At 54.6% G+C, this 14,510-nt stretch overlaps 1 protein-coding gene across 3 annotated transcripts in view; it reads left to right on the top strand.

Moving 5' to 3' along the window:
• The first annotated feature begins 7,140 nt into the window (after window positions 1-7,140).
• Window positions 7,141-14,510, top strand: part of ADAM33 (ADAM metallopeptidase domain 33) — a 74,059-nt gene continuing 66,689 nt past the window's right edge. For all 3 annotated transcript variants that reach the window (XM_045018188.1, XM_045018189.1, XM_045018187.1), the window contains exons 1-2: window positions 7,141-7,301; window positions 11,840-11,922. In XM_045018188.1, the coding sequence (XP_044874123.1) occupies window positions 7,175-7,301; window positions 11,840-11,922 (210 nt within the window). In that variant the 5' untranslated portion in view covers window positions 7,141-7,174. The remainder of the gene's footprint in view (window positions 7,302-11,839; window positions 11,923-14,510) is intronic.

Here is a 14,510-nt window from a genome sequence, read left to right as displayed (position 1 = left end):
TACAGTCTGGAAGAGCCTGGTTTTCCTTTGAGTTGACACTGAACTGTCATTTTAATAAGCCACACTCCCAAGAAGGAAGCCAATGATCTGGCTGTGCTATTACTGCAGAGCTCAATAAAGGGAAACTGCAGCAGCTGATCTTCCTGATATCAGACCAGGTAAACTCACCCTTCTACAAGACCTTAAATGCATCCTGGCTTTTGTAGCTGTTAAAATGCTGTTCTGTCCCGAAAAGAGATTCCAGCAAGAATGGCATGGTGATTCCATGTATATTGATTCTTAGTCCAGATTAACCATGCTCCATTTGTGAATACAAAGGTGGATCTTCTACGGGCCAGCCTTGCACACCTAAACATGAGGCATTTAATCCTAGCAAGCCCCTGCCAGATGTGTGCCATGCAGGTGCTTGTAGCGCTGCACAAGTATTGCCGGCACTGATGCAAATGCACTTGCTTGGAGCAACAGTGGCCCCTGTTGAATCCTGTTTCAGGTGTGTGACCACTGGGTGTAATGTTTTCCTGTACTGTGTACTTTCTTGTTTTGAGCTATTTGCAGCTTCTGTAACTTGAGGCATATGAGTTTTCTGCCCAATAAGGTGTAATGCAGCAATATTAGGGCTTAAAAATAGACTGCTTGTATGTGCTACGGAGGCCATGTAATTTTGTGAAATACCTACTACTATATACACTGGAAAACGCTTATCTATAACGAATAATGCAGTCCCCTCTCCAGATGTTACGTCCCCACATCCCGAACTGTAGGATCGGGACCCACAGCGTTGTAGTGAGTGCTCATTGTGAGCGTGCTGAACAGGTTCAGCAGAGCTGCTGTAAGTTGGAAAAGTGCAATTCCTTAATGCAGACAAAATCTGAGAATCGAGCTGGTTTCCTTTCTCCTCATACGTTGCCAGTTCAATAAAAAGACTAAGTGAGGGCCGGGGGTGGGGGAGGAGGAGGAAGGAACAAATGCCACATGAGAAATGCTAGTCACATTGATTAGTATACTTCTAGATACCACAGTGACGAGGGAAATATAAGAACCAATATGTTGCATTCCTATCATGCTCTAAGTGATACCTCTGCAGCCCTATTACTTTCCATAGCTAGCACCGGTGTCACTGATTGGAACTTGATAGATTATTTTTGATGAGGCAAAAAAGGGAACAGAATCCAGCTCCCTCCTCTGTAGCTGTGTTGGCTCCTACAGGGCTATCGCGTCCACAGCAGTAATGTTTTGTTGGAGTTCCCAAGGTTAGCGGATCTGGCCCTGAGTACAACCAGAGAGCAGAGCTGTTCTGTGAGACTGTCATTTCTATATTGCCACTTTTTGGGTGGTCCCCTTGGGTTTTTTTGTAGAAGTCAGCCCTAGTGTGTCTGGCCAAAGTTTCCATTCCAGTCCTACAGCAGGCTACTGGCCTCCCCTGTGGCTCCATTAGCATGGTGCTGTGTAGCCTGTTTGAAAAGTGCTTTGTGATGAAAGGTTTGGTACATAACATCACTGAAAGTTTAGATTCTGGGGACAGTTTGTGGGCAGACCCTATATCTGCAGAGCTTGTGGATTTCCCCTACAAGAAAATTCCCCTTGTTCCACCATGGCCAGTGACTTCTGCTTGCATATTCAGCCACTGATTGTTGCAAGTGACTAAGTAAACCATACACCTAGTACCACATAAGAGCTTTCTCCAGATCGTTTCCAGAACAAGCTGCTAAAGGACCAAAGTGCTGCTGGAGATGTGCTGAAGGCCAAGGAAGTGGCAGCCTGGGTTCAAGTGGGGGTGCAAGGAGTATCTTCCTAATATCACTGCCTGAAAATCGCCTCCTGCGTGATTACAAAGAGTGAGTGACCTGGAGGACTGGGAAGGTGTTAGGTCCATCACTGAGTGTTGTGAAGAAGAATTAGGCCAAGGGAGTGCTTACTCTTTCCGTGTGCAACATTTGTTAATAATCCCTCCTTCCGCTGCCCATGTGCTACTGTTGGCCCATGCATGGATATGTGAATCGGCCCCACAGCTGCCTGGCAGCGTGATCCAGCTGCAGAATGCACTCGGTGGCAGTAGTTTTTGTAGGTTTATATCAGTACTGATGTCACCCAGTCCTTAAAGCCAAGAGATGTGGAGGGCTTGGTTCTCATTTATACAAAGACCCTCTATGATGCTCTGGCACCATAAAGGGGCAGGGCCGGATTAAGCTTTTGTGGGCCTGGTGCATCACATATTTGTGGGCCCCCATGGGAGCAATGGAGCATGACACGGGGAGATCAGTCCCTGGAGTGAGGGGCCGGCCAGGGTCATGTCATGGCTGGGGTGACCCCACTCCGCCCAGCCAAGTGCCAGGGCACTAGTTACAAACTGGCAGTTGCCAGATGCACAATGGCCTGCCCAGCCCTGTGCTGCCAGCCTGCCCCTTCCCCTCGGGGGTGGACCCACGCCAAGCCACACATCCCACACACACACCAGAACCCCCCCCTCCCAATTCCCTATGGCCAGAGCTCCCCCCCAGACCCACTATGCCCAGCACCCCCCCCGACCCACCCACAAATGCACAACACCCTGTACAACACCACCCCTGCCCAGCGCCTCCCTGCCCACAGCCCCACCACAACTGCCCAGCATCCCACACAGAACCCCCACTCCCTAGTGCCCCAACACACACACAGATCTTCCCCACCCCCTCAGAGCCCAGCACCCCCCACCCAGATCCTCCAAAGAGACACTCCCCCATGCCCTGCCTCCTGGCTGCACTCACTGGCCCTGCTGGGGGGCGACTGTGTCTGCTGGGCTGAGCCGGCAGTGCAGCCAGAGCTGGTCCCGGGACAGAGAATCACTCCAGCCTCTCGGGAGTGGCACAATCAGCCAGGCCAGGGCCTGCCCCAGCCGGGCTCCTTCAGGACCCACTTGCCTGGAGGAGCCCAGCCAAGGTTCCCCTCTCCCCTCCCCTGGTCCCATCCCACCCCCCAACTGGCTGAGACTGGCCGGCTCAGCTCCAGGGAGACAGGTGGGGCCCCACAGGTGGAGGGGAAGCAGAGACAGCCCGGAGCCAGGGGTGCACTGGGGTCCGGCCAGGGGGCAGAGAGAAGCCAGCGAGTGGGGCCAGGGGGTGGAGAGGAGCCCCCGGCCAGCTGGTGGGCAGGTTGAGAGGAGCAAGTGGGGCTGGGGGAGCCAGTGGGGTCTCGGGGCGCAGGGCAAGCAGAGCAGGCCGGGGCCCCTTCTGAGCATGGGCCCAGCTCCATGGCACCACTGGCGCCATTGTAAACCCGGCACTGGAAAGGGGTCTGAAAGTAGGTGGAAATGCCCTGAGAATGCCCTCGGTATACATGACTTCCCTGGCCTAACGCATACCAGAGCCAGGCAGTGCCCTGCACAGCTCGAGTATCGACCCATGGCCTGGCCACGGCTGGCTCAAGTCAGCTGACTCAGGCTGCGGGGCTAAAAATGGCTGTGTAAATGCTCTGGCTCGGGCTGGAGCCCTAGTTCTGGGACCCTCCGCCCTCACCGGGTCCCAGAGCTCAGGCTCTAGCCTGGGCATCTACACACAGATTTTTTTTTCCAGCCCCTAACCTGAGCCCCATGAGCCTAAAGCCATCTTTGCCCTTTGCTGTCCCTGCCCCAAGTGCTGGAGCAGAGTGACTGAGAATTAGGCAGTGGTGTAGCCAGGTAGTGGTGTGGCTTGGCCGGGGATGTGCATGAACAGCTAATGCTTAGGAAACGCTGCGGGCTGTTTCTGAGGCTTTGTGATGGTCTCCTAGAGGCTGCTGGAGACTGGAGTGGGAAATCAGGGAGGCTTTGCAGCCCTGGGGCGAATGCCTGCAGTGAGTCTTGTGCCCCCCCCGCCACCTCTGGCCTGCGATCCTCATTTATCTAAACTCCACCTCATAGCGTCCCCAGAGCCATCCAATCCCTTGGCTGAGTGGGAACCTCTTGAGTTGGTAAGGCCTACCCTCCCCACACCAATCTTGACCATGCACTCTGCTGTTTCTTGTTTGTGTGTATGCAACAATGACAGGAGGAGGAGTATGTGTGTGTGTAGATATATCTATCTACACACACACTCCTCCTCCTCCCATCATTGTTGCATTGTGTGTTTCTCCAGTGGGTGGAATGGGAAAATCCTTCTCATCTGTATGAAACTGTGACTTATTGCTGATTTATAACAGCATTATATTGGATTTTCCATGCCTATGTCCGGGAATTAATTATGTGAGATGGGAAGCTATTTCCCGCCTTGTTCTGAGAAGATTCCCATGACGTTTACACAGGTTTATTGCTTAGGGTAACTTTTATGCCAATGAACTGGTGGGGCTGGGGGATGTGTGTGTGTGTGTTCACATCACTGCCCCATACTGGAGAGGATTTGAACTGCACACCTTTGTTTTATGGTCCCTATACTGTACTGTAAAGTGCTAATGAAGATTTTCCTTTAGCTCAAGTGATAGGGGCCTGTGCTTTTTAGAGTAGGGGGGTCTGAGTTCTATCCCTGACATGAATGTGACAGCCATGTGCTGCTAAGTGGCATCTCATTTATCAAATGAGAATCTCAAACAAATTGACTGTCTCTTAATCCTCCTAACCACCCGCCTGAAGTAGGTAAGAATTATTAGACCCAATTTACAGATGGGGAAATGGAGGCACAGAGATGCAGTGAATTGCTAAAGGTCACCTAGTGAGTAGCAGATTGAGGACTGGAATCCAGGAGTCCTGGCTCCCCATCCCCATCTCTAACTTGTAGAGCATATTGCCTTTTGTGGAGGCAGGGGTGCTGGAACACTGTGTATAGTGGGGGTGCTGAGAGCCTTTGAACCAAACCATAAACCCTGGATATGATGGAAACCATTTCAAGCCAGGGAGTGAGGCAGCCCCCCTAGCCCCAGCACATGTGTGGAGGTAGTTGCAGTGATTCCCAGGAAGGAGGTCACCTTTGCTGACATCTTGCGTGTGGTATCCTCTCTCTGAATGGGACTGGGTACCTCAACCTGTTTTTATTTGTAAAGGTTGGGAACACTTTAATAATGAGGATTGGGATTAACGGTTGATTTAAACTCTCTCCACCTTCTGTCAAGAGGCCAGAGCGTCCTCAGAGAGCAGGATGTGGTGGGGATTGGGGATGACCTTTTCTAGAGCAGGCTGTTGCTTCCCTTAGCCTCTTCTCATGCCACTTTACTCGGAGGGCCGGTTTGCATACTGATTTTGCTAAATCTATGCAGCCCTCCGCTGTGGACACTCTTATTTTGGATGAAAAGTGACCTGTTTTGGGTTGGTTACAGCACAGATTTAAACAAAAAATAGTGTTCTGAAAAGTGCCATGGGAGCTCTGTGTGTTTTTACATCTCAGCAATGTGTGGGGACATTGCTCCGTCTTGCTCTGCTAACACCCAGCTGGGGCATTAGGTTCAGGAAAGGGGGGGGGAGGCGGGGCCAGGAAGCTAAAGAAAAATACATTCCCTTCATCCTGAGAAAAGTCCTGACATCAGCTGAACCCCAGGGGAGGAATATCTGTGACCTTTGGAAAGCGGTCAAGTCATTTGTGGCAATGAACAAGACTCCCATGTATTTTTTTTGGCAGGCGCATTTGGAAAGGAAGGTGAGAGGCACTCAGTTTGAATGCTTGCTGCAAGCCATTCATGCTTTTGCTCCACCCTGGAGAAGAGCTGTGAGCCAGTGAAAGGCAGGAAAAGGAGTACTAGGTACACAATGGGAACTGTGTGTGTAGAGCAGGGGTGGGCAAACTTTTTGGCCTGAGAGCCACATCTGGGTATGGAAATTGTATGGTGGGCCAGAAATGCTCATGAAATTGGGGTTGGGGTGCAGGAGGGGGTATGGGCTCTGGCAGGGGTGTGGGCTCTGGGGCAGGGCCAGAAATGAGGAGTTCAGGATGCAGGAGGAGGCTCTGGGCTGGGGCAGGAGGTTGGGGTAGCGGGAGGGCTCATTTGGGGTGTAGGAGGGTGCTCCAGGCTGGAACCAAGAGGTTCAGAGGGTGGGAGGGGGATCAGGGCTGGGGCAGAGGGTTGGGGCACGGGGGAGTGCTCTGGCTGGCGGTGCGGGCTCTAGGGTGGGGCCAGAAATGAGGAGTTCAGGGTGCGGGAGGGGGCTCCGGGCTGGGGTAGGGGGTTGGGGTGCAGGAGAGGGATCAGGGCTGGGGCAGGGGGTTGGGGCACAGGATGGGGTCAGGGGTGTAGGCTCCAGGCGGCACTTACCTCAAGCAGCTCCTGGAAGCAGCGGCATGTCCCCCCTCCTCCTCCTCCTATGCAGAGGTGAGGCCAGGCGGCTCTGCACGCTGCCCTGTCCGCAGGTGCCGCCCCTGCAACTCCCACTGGCCATGGTTCCTCACCAATGGGAGCTGCAGGGGAGGCGCGTGGAGCCCCCTGGCTGCCCCTAATCGTAGGAGCCGGAGGGGGGACATGCCGCTGTTCGGCACATGTGTGCGGAGCACCCTTGGCCCCCACTCCCCGGCTGGAGTGGGGCAAGCCTCAGACCCCACTCCCCAGCAGGAACTCGAGGGCCGGATGTGGCCCGTGGGCCCTAGTTTGCCCACCCCAGAATAGAGAGAAAATCTCTAGCAATACATCGACACCTATAAACCTATGACTACCTGAAACTGACACCACCGGTAGTGTCAAAAGTGCGAGGAAAGCGAGCCAGCCGCCGCTCTCTCCTGGCCTAGCTGCACAAGAAGTTCCCCACCCGAGACGAAGCCTTTTATTTGTTCCTCTTTTTGTAGGTTGAAATGTGCAGCAAAAAGAAAGTGGCAGCGGTTCACGTTGGGCCCCAGCCAACCACTGTCGCATCCGGGCCACTTGGAGCCAGGGAAAAGTGCGGGGCAGGGGCCAGCGTGCGGTATGTAGGGGTGTGTGTTGCGGGGTGTGTGTTGCGGAGGGGTGTGTGCGCACGCGGGGGGACTTTGTGTTCCTGGCCTGCGTTTATCCCCAAGCCCAGGCTGAGGCTCTTGCCGTGCCAGGAGCTTGGGGGGACCCTGGGAGCTGCAGCCAAGGGGGGCGCTTCGCAGGGCGGCTGTTTCTCATCACACAAGCCCCGAGCCCGGCCCCGGCCCGCTGCCTACAAGCCCCAGGATGCAGCGGGGCCCCAGCTGGCGGCGAAGGGCGGGGCGGGGCGAGCCCGGGCTGGATAAGAGGCCGGGCAGAGGCAGCGGCGCCGGCAGGCGGAGGGCAGCGCGCCGCGGGGATGGAGTCGGGCGCCCCCCGCAAGCCCTGCGGCCGGGGCACGCTCGGGGGACCCCTTGGGGGGCGCTTCCTCCTCCACCTCCTGCTGCTGCTGCTCCCCAGCCCCGCGGCCGCCTCCGAGGCACCAGGTAAGGGAGCGCGGGGCGGTCGCAAGGGCAGAGCCCCCCGAGCCCCCCTGGCCTGGGAGAGGGGCCGGGCCACGCCGGGGGGATGTGCCCAGAGGGGGCCCCCCCGGGTCTGCCTGGCGGGAGGGGGGTGGGTGCGGCCCGCTGGGGGGAGGGAGGTGGGGGGAGGGCTGCCCCTGCGGGGGGGGGGGGGGGTTGAGCCCTCTAGGGTCTGGCTGGGGGGAGGGGGGTGGGTGCACGTGGGGTGCGGCCCCCTGGGTGTGGCTGGGGGGAGGGCTGCTCCTGCGGGGAGGGTGGGTGAGCCCTCCAGTGTCTGGCTGGCGGGGAGGGTGCTCCTGGGGTGCAGCCCCCGGGTGTGGCTGGGAGGGTGGGAGCCCTCCTGGGTCTGGCTGGCGGGGAGGTGGATGCCCCTGGCTGGGTGCTCCTGGGGTGCAGCCCCCGGGCGTGGCTGGGAGGGTGGGAGCCCTCCTGGGTCTGGCTGGCGGGGAGGTGGATGCGCCTGGCTGGGTGCACATGGGTGCTGGGACTTTGAATGGAGCCGGCAGACAGTCGGGCAGCAGCGCGGGCCGAGGGGGGCTGGGGTCCCCCTGCCCAACCCAGCCGGGCTGGGTGCTGCCCTAGCGGGGAGCCTCCCGCTGTGCGGCCCCCGGCCAGGCGGGCTCCGCTCCATGCCTCTATATGGTCGTGCTGGGGGATCAGGAGGCGGCTTGCTGCTCGCAGCCAACTTCCCTCTGCCCTGGGCTGGGCTAGCGAGTCCTCGCCCTGCAGACATCGGCTCCGGGGGCACATCCATAGGGGGCCCCTGTCAGACATCGCAGCCAGTGGCCCCTTGCGCCGCTACAGGGGTGGAGGGGCTCCCAGCCTGCGCTCAAGCCACAGCTCTCCCAGCCACCACTCCCCAGGGGCAGGAGCCAGGTTTCCTTGTGCACCCTCTTTAAGATGAAAACCAGCGTTTTGGAAGGACAGGAACATTTTCTGGGAAAGTTTTTGTTACCTTTGACGTTTTCTGCTATTGACAAAACCGAAATGTTCGCTTTGGTCTCTCTTTCCGGCGTGTGCAGGGTGGGTTCCCTCCAAAAAAATGAAATGAGATTTTTCTGCTTGAAATGAAACGAAAACAGTTCTGTATCCTTAGGATTTTATTTTCTTTCTGAACACACTGCATGGTGTTGGGCAGCCGTGTGTTAAAAGGACCCTCAGAGCTGGGTGCACCGGGGGGGATCCTGGCTTGGCAGAAATAATTGATCAAGTTTGGGGCCAGGCGGGACAGGGACTGCCTCTAAGTGTTCGTACAGCACCTTGCGCTGGGCCCTGGTCTGTGACTGGAGATTCTAGGCGCTATCCCAGTGCAGATACAGAATGACAGCTATATCAACGGCAGGAACGGGGCACTCCTGGAGAGCATGCTTGCAGAATGGGGGGGGGGGCGTGTATGTAATTCCCTGAAAAACAGGGAGATGGATTGGAAAAAACATTCCATTGTAATTTATTTGATTTAGATTTTAACAGGGTCCCATGTCAGGGTCTAAGCCCCTCCCATTCACTGCAAGGACAGTTTTCAGCACAGCTAGGGTTTTAGCATAATAAAGAACAGCCATTATGATATGACCGCAGGACTCCCCCAGGTAATCATTATAAACAACTCCTCGTGTCCCATCCTATCTCCAAACACCCCTGGAGAAAGGTGGGCTTTGCAGCATATCCAGCAAGGTTAGGACCCCTGCTCAGTTGGATGGATGGAAAAACCCTGATCCTCAAAGATAATCAATTTGAAATCAATCAATTATCCTTGAGGATCTGGGCCTCAGAGCCTGTCAGTAGGTTCCTGGAAGCTTCCCTAAACAGCTGGAGGTTTCAAACTTGGGTATTGAACTTGTCCTTTCTTTACATGGTTGTTTGGCCTTTTCAGTGTAAAGATTATTTCTGCCTCCATCAAAAATCTGAAGCCACAGATTGTCCCCAGCTGTGTCAGGAATCCGGATTCTCTGAGCAAGGGCAGGAGCAGTAGAGCAACAGTTAATTCTGCTTTTCCCCTTCCTTCCCTTTCTGGGTATCCTGTAATGAGACCTTAAAAAAACCACAAAGGGAAATGATTCCTAGGGGTTGGGATGCTGGCCTGTAGTTCTAATCTGAGCTCTGGCAGCAACTCCTTTTGTGATTTGAGGGTAAATCACTTCACTGCTCTGTGCCTCAGTTTCCCTGCCTGGGAAATAGTCATTTACCTCCAGGGGCTTGAGCCTTAATTAGTGTTTTGTAAAAACTCTGAGATCCTCCCACGAAAGCTGCTCATAAATTTGCTGACGTATTTTAGCTCTTCAAGCAGTCTATTAAACTGATTTTGTTTTCTCAAATGGTAATCTCAGGCCCACCCAGTGTCCTATTCGTGTTACAGAACAAGACTTCAGGGCTCTTCAGTCTAAGGCTTGGCTTACGCTTAAAAGTTCAGGCGACATAGATACGGCGTTTGGGGGTGGGTGGGTGAAAAATTCATACCCCCGAGTGCCGTAGCCATGCTGATCTAAACCCAGTGGTGACGTGGCTAGATTGATGGAATAATGCATCCATCAACCTAGCTACCGCTGCTTGGGGGCAGGGTGTGTGTGGATTACCTGCAGCGAGAGGAAAAACCCCTTCTGTTGCTGTAGGAAGCGTCTAGTACCATGGCATAGGTAGGGCACTATAGCTGTGCCGTTTTAGTGCCTGTAATATAGGCATGGCCTAAGAGACAAAGATCGAACGAGAGCCATTGGCTGGAAGCTGAAGCTAGACCACTTCGCACTGGAAATGAGATGTGAATTTTTAACAGTGGGGATAATTAACCCTCAGAACAATTGACTAAGGGTCACCATCACTGGCAATCAAGATTGGATGCTTTCTCTAAAAGATCTGCTCTAGTTCGAACAGGAATTAACGCAGGGAATTAACGCAGACAAGCTGGCCTGACAAGCTGTGAATCTGTGCGACATTGACACAGCTACGCTTTTGATACTCCTGTTGTTGTAGCCTTGGTTTTAATGTGCATGTGGTTTCTGACCAAATCTTTAGCTGGTTTTAGACCAAACCCGAGTTGTCAGAAACTCCACCCTTCACATCTCCCTCAGCGCAGTCTGCTTTCAGCTCTTCGCACCGAGGAACTGAAACAAGCAGGAGCCCGGTTGTTCTGATCAATAACCCTCCCCTTGGGGCTGTGACTAAATCCAAGCTTTGACTGAACATGCGTTCGTTTGTACGGCGTCCCTGTCACTTGAGGCTTTGGAAGATCTTGTGCTGTTTTGCAAGTTTCACGTGTTCCTTCAGCAATAACAGATTTGTCTGTTTATCAGATTGAGTCATCAGTCGCTGTTCCTTATTCTGCAGTCAAATGCAGCGGAATGGTTATGAAAACTCGAGGTACTCGAATGAGCCAGGGGAACTCCACGCATTGCCTTGTCTTGGGGAGCTGGGATGGGTCAGAGGAAGTGATGATGGGTTGCAGGTCCGTTCACCGCCAGACTGCAGGCTCAAATACAGGTTGGAAATCAGTGAAAGTTGTTACTTACGGCGGTTTGGTGACTTGTGTGAAATGAAGTGGAGAGACTCACTCCGAGGGCCAAATTCCTTGCTGGTGTATAGAAGCCAAGGGTTGAACTGGGTCATGGTGAAGGAGCTCCTCTGGCCTCTAGATGTGGCCCCAGGATAGGGCTACAGCAAACTGATGCAGGGGGGTCAGTGCTGTGCCTGCTGGGTGATTTAACTAGAGCTTTGCGGTCTCCCGGGGGGCAGTCTGGCATCTTTCGCCAGCAATATGTTTGTATGCAGGGTGCAGCCGTTGTGCTGGCAGTAGGCACAAGCCGTGAGTGTGGATCTGGAACAGCGCTCCACCAGATTATTATATTGTACTGATTGTTACATTCCTGTAGCACTTCTCTGGGCGGGGACGGGGGTTCTGCCTGAGAGGAAGGATGGGCCAGTGGCTAGAATGGTCGCTTGGGAATTGGAGGACCTGCGTTCAATCCCCTTTTTCACCGCACATTTCCCATGTGACCTCAGGCAAGTCACTTTAGTCTCTCTGCCTCCGTTCCTGTAATCTACAGAACAGCACTTCCCTATTTCACAGGGAGAATAAATGCACACATTCGTAGGTCCCAGGGCCAGAAGGGACCACCTTGATCATTTAATGTGACCTGAATAATACCTGCCAGAGACCTTGTCAAAGTAATTCCTGTTTGAAGCAGAGCAGACCTTTTAGGAAAAAACACCCAGTCTTGATTTTAAAATTGCCAGGGATGGAGAAACCACCAGGACCCATTAAATATTGCGAGACACTCGGTCGTTATGGCCTGTGTTGTCACATAAGTGCCTGAAATAGACCGGAGAGTTCTCAAAGGGCTTGGCCAGCTTGGATTCCTCAGCCGCGTTCTGCCAGTGCCGTCGGAGGGGAGTCCTGTCGTCAGCACGTCAATGAGAAATGTTCCGATCTCTGGATTTTGTTCTCTTGCGGGACGGGGAGAACCCCTGCCCGTGTTCACTGCACCTTTTCACCTTGATGTTCTCGCTTGCAGGGCTGCCACTGCACGGAGAACTGGTCACCCCTCACTGGCTTCTGAGAGGACGCAGCAGGCGAGCTGTCAGCGTGGCCGAAAAGGTGGGTGAGATTGAAAGCGTGCGTGTTTCTTGGTTCCCCCTCCAGCCATACCCTGAGTGGTCTGGGACATGAAGGGTTAAGCCAGGGCTTGAGCAACATGCTTCTGTATTGCGAGTGGGAAGCTCTCCTTACCCAGTGTCCATGTATGGGGCTAAGAAGTCAATATCTGCACAATCTGAGCTGTGAGATGTATTTTTTTGAAGAGATCTTTTGCGCCTGTAGGTTGCTGAAATAACCTTCTCCCCACAGTGCAGTGTAAGGCTGTCCTCCTGCCCCTAACAGGCCGGCAGCCCCAGTGCCTCTGCTGCTGCTCAGAGTTTTGGCCAAGGCCAGTTTTTATTTAGGGTGTGAATTTCCTGCTGGCAGTAGGTACCAGCTGTGAGTTTGGATCTGGAACAGAACTCCTCCAGATTATTAGGTCAGTTTAGGCAGCTGCTGTTCAGCCAGGAAACGGACGCGATTTCTGTATTGTTCACGCTGCTGCTCCTTGCGGAAAAGGGCTACTCTGAGGAGAAGGGCACCTCACATATGAGAGGCTGGGCAAGGGGCAAGGTAGCAGACTCCTAGCTGTCTGGGGATTCTGCAGTGGCAGGGGGAAAAGGCTTCTCTCCTGTTCCAGCAGGCAAGTGGCAATGAAGATCTGGCTCTCATGCAGTTGTCTCTGGTGAGGAAACCCCTGGAAAGCATCCGTTGCCTCAGCAAGATTGTGTCTGTCATGTTACTGGAATCTTTGTGGCGAAGCTGCCTGCTGCTCCTGCAATACAAGGAGCAGTTGTGAGGAGTTTCAGACGGATGTGCATGTAGCCTGGAGGGGCTGGGTGAGGCCGCCATTGTGTAAATAGCCTCCTTAATATAGGGCCTTTCATCTCGAAGGATCCCAAAGCACTAGAGACCCTTTGTTCAGGGAGCAGTGAAATGCATGTGGGATCTGTTCTGTAGTGGCTACGTGGGGGTCTGTAGGGGGGAGATGACATCTTTGAATGCAACCCCAGGCAGACTCAGGAGGATGGAATGTAACTTTTGATTGGAGTTTGGCCAGGGCACTGGGGGAGACCCTTAAAGACCATGGTGGTTCAGGTGCCCTTGGAGAGGTGGACATGGTGCCGAGCAGTGCCTGGGGCAGCCCCACCTGGCTGGCGTGTGCTGCCTTGCACGGTCGGTGCAGCCTTCATTTGCCAGGCCGCGTTTGCAGTCACCAATTTTTTCCTTTTTTAAAAAAATGTGTTTTGTGTGATGTTGCACTGGGACCTTCCCTGGTTCTGCCCGGGCTTGGCGTGGATCTCAGATCTTGGGTGCTGCTACTCTTCTCAAACAGCCGGCCTCTCAGCTACTTGGTATGCTCTGGTGCTCACCATCTTGATTCATCCCCTGCCCCCGGGTACAGGGGTCATTTGTCTCGTGTCCCCTCCACGTGCCTCAGTTTACCCCTCTGTAAAATGGGGACAATGTTACCGACTCATCTCCCTGGCGCGGCTGTGAGGCCTCACTGACGTCTCGTAAAGCGCTCTGAGGCCTTGGGGTGATAGCCCCCGGGTGGAACATTGAGTTTTAGTGGCCATTGAATGATTGAATTCCGTGGTGAGAACGTGTTCATCCAGCAGCTGCGTCCCACAGCCGGCTCCTCTCCCTGCCTGTAGCAAGAGGGATCAGCACCAGGCGCCCTCCCAACTCAGCCCGTGAGGTTGCTATGGCTCCCATGGTCCGTTCATAGGAAGGGATTGCTCCGTTCCCAGTGGATTACAGCAGCGAGGGGGAGAGGGCCCAGGTCTATATATAGGCCAGAGGGCAGTCGAGGCGGGGAATGCGGGATAGCCGGGAAGTTTATTTATATTGCTGCTTGCATCCCTCTGCCCGGAATCCACTGCGAAGATGCTGGGATTGGGGGAAGGGGGGAGATCGCTGGGAGTGTCTGTGTGTGTGTGTGTCTGTGCGCACGCGGGGGCCCTGGCTGCTCACGGGCCATCGGAGGCAATGTTAAACCATCACTTACCAGCGGGATAACAAGGAGGGAGGGGCAAGACCCCTGTTCATTTCCTGGCATCTGTTCTGCCTCAAGTGACTCCAGGCAGCGCAAGACAAGGCGGCGGCCGTCCTGGTGGGGAGGGAGTGCTGCTTGAGAGCAGGAAGAGTGTGTGTAGGCGGGGGGTGGATTGTGGGAACCAGACTGGGGCTGGGGGAGGGCAGATTTGCATTCTCGGCGATCTCAGGGGATCAGAATTTCCAGGCACTAGCTCTAACGTGGACGCTAGTACTGTGCCCATCACCGTGGGATCTTGGCGATGAATGACAGTTGTTTCGAGCAACCCCCTGCTGACACCAAGGACAGGGCTCTGCATATCCTGTCTTATTCCCCACCCCACTCCCCTTAATCAACCAGCCCGCTTAGACTCAGCGAGGCCATGTGAACGGTCAGAACCCGCCTGGTTGTTGAAGGACCCCTTTGGCGCTGGCATGCCCTCAGCCCGCCAGGGCACGGCGCAGCCTGGGTCGTAGACAGTGAAGCCAGAAGCCCAGTGCTGCTGCTGGCGTGTCTGGGCTGGTTACTATTCATGCTGTGAGATCAGGCTCTGACCGCAGCGTGTGAGATG

The sequence above is a fragment of the Mauremys mutica genome, chromosome 5 (genome assembly GCF_020497125.1).
Source record: "Mauremys mutica isolate MM-2020 ecotype Southern chromosome 5, ASM2049712v1, whole genome shotgun sequence".
NCBI lineage: Eukaryota > Metazoa > Chordata > Testudines > Geoemydidae > Mauremys > Mauremys mutica.
The sequence above is the reverse complement of the archived record's forward strand: the minus strand, read 5'-3'. Positions and strand labels throughout refer to the sequence as shown.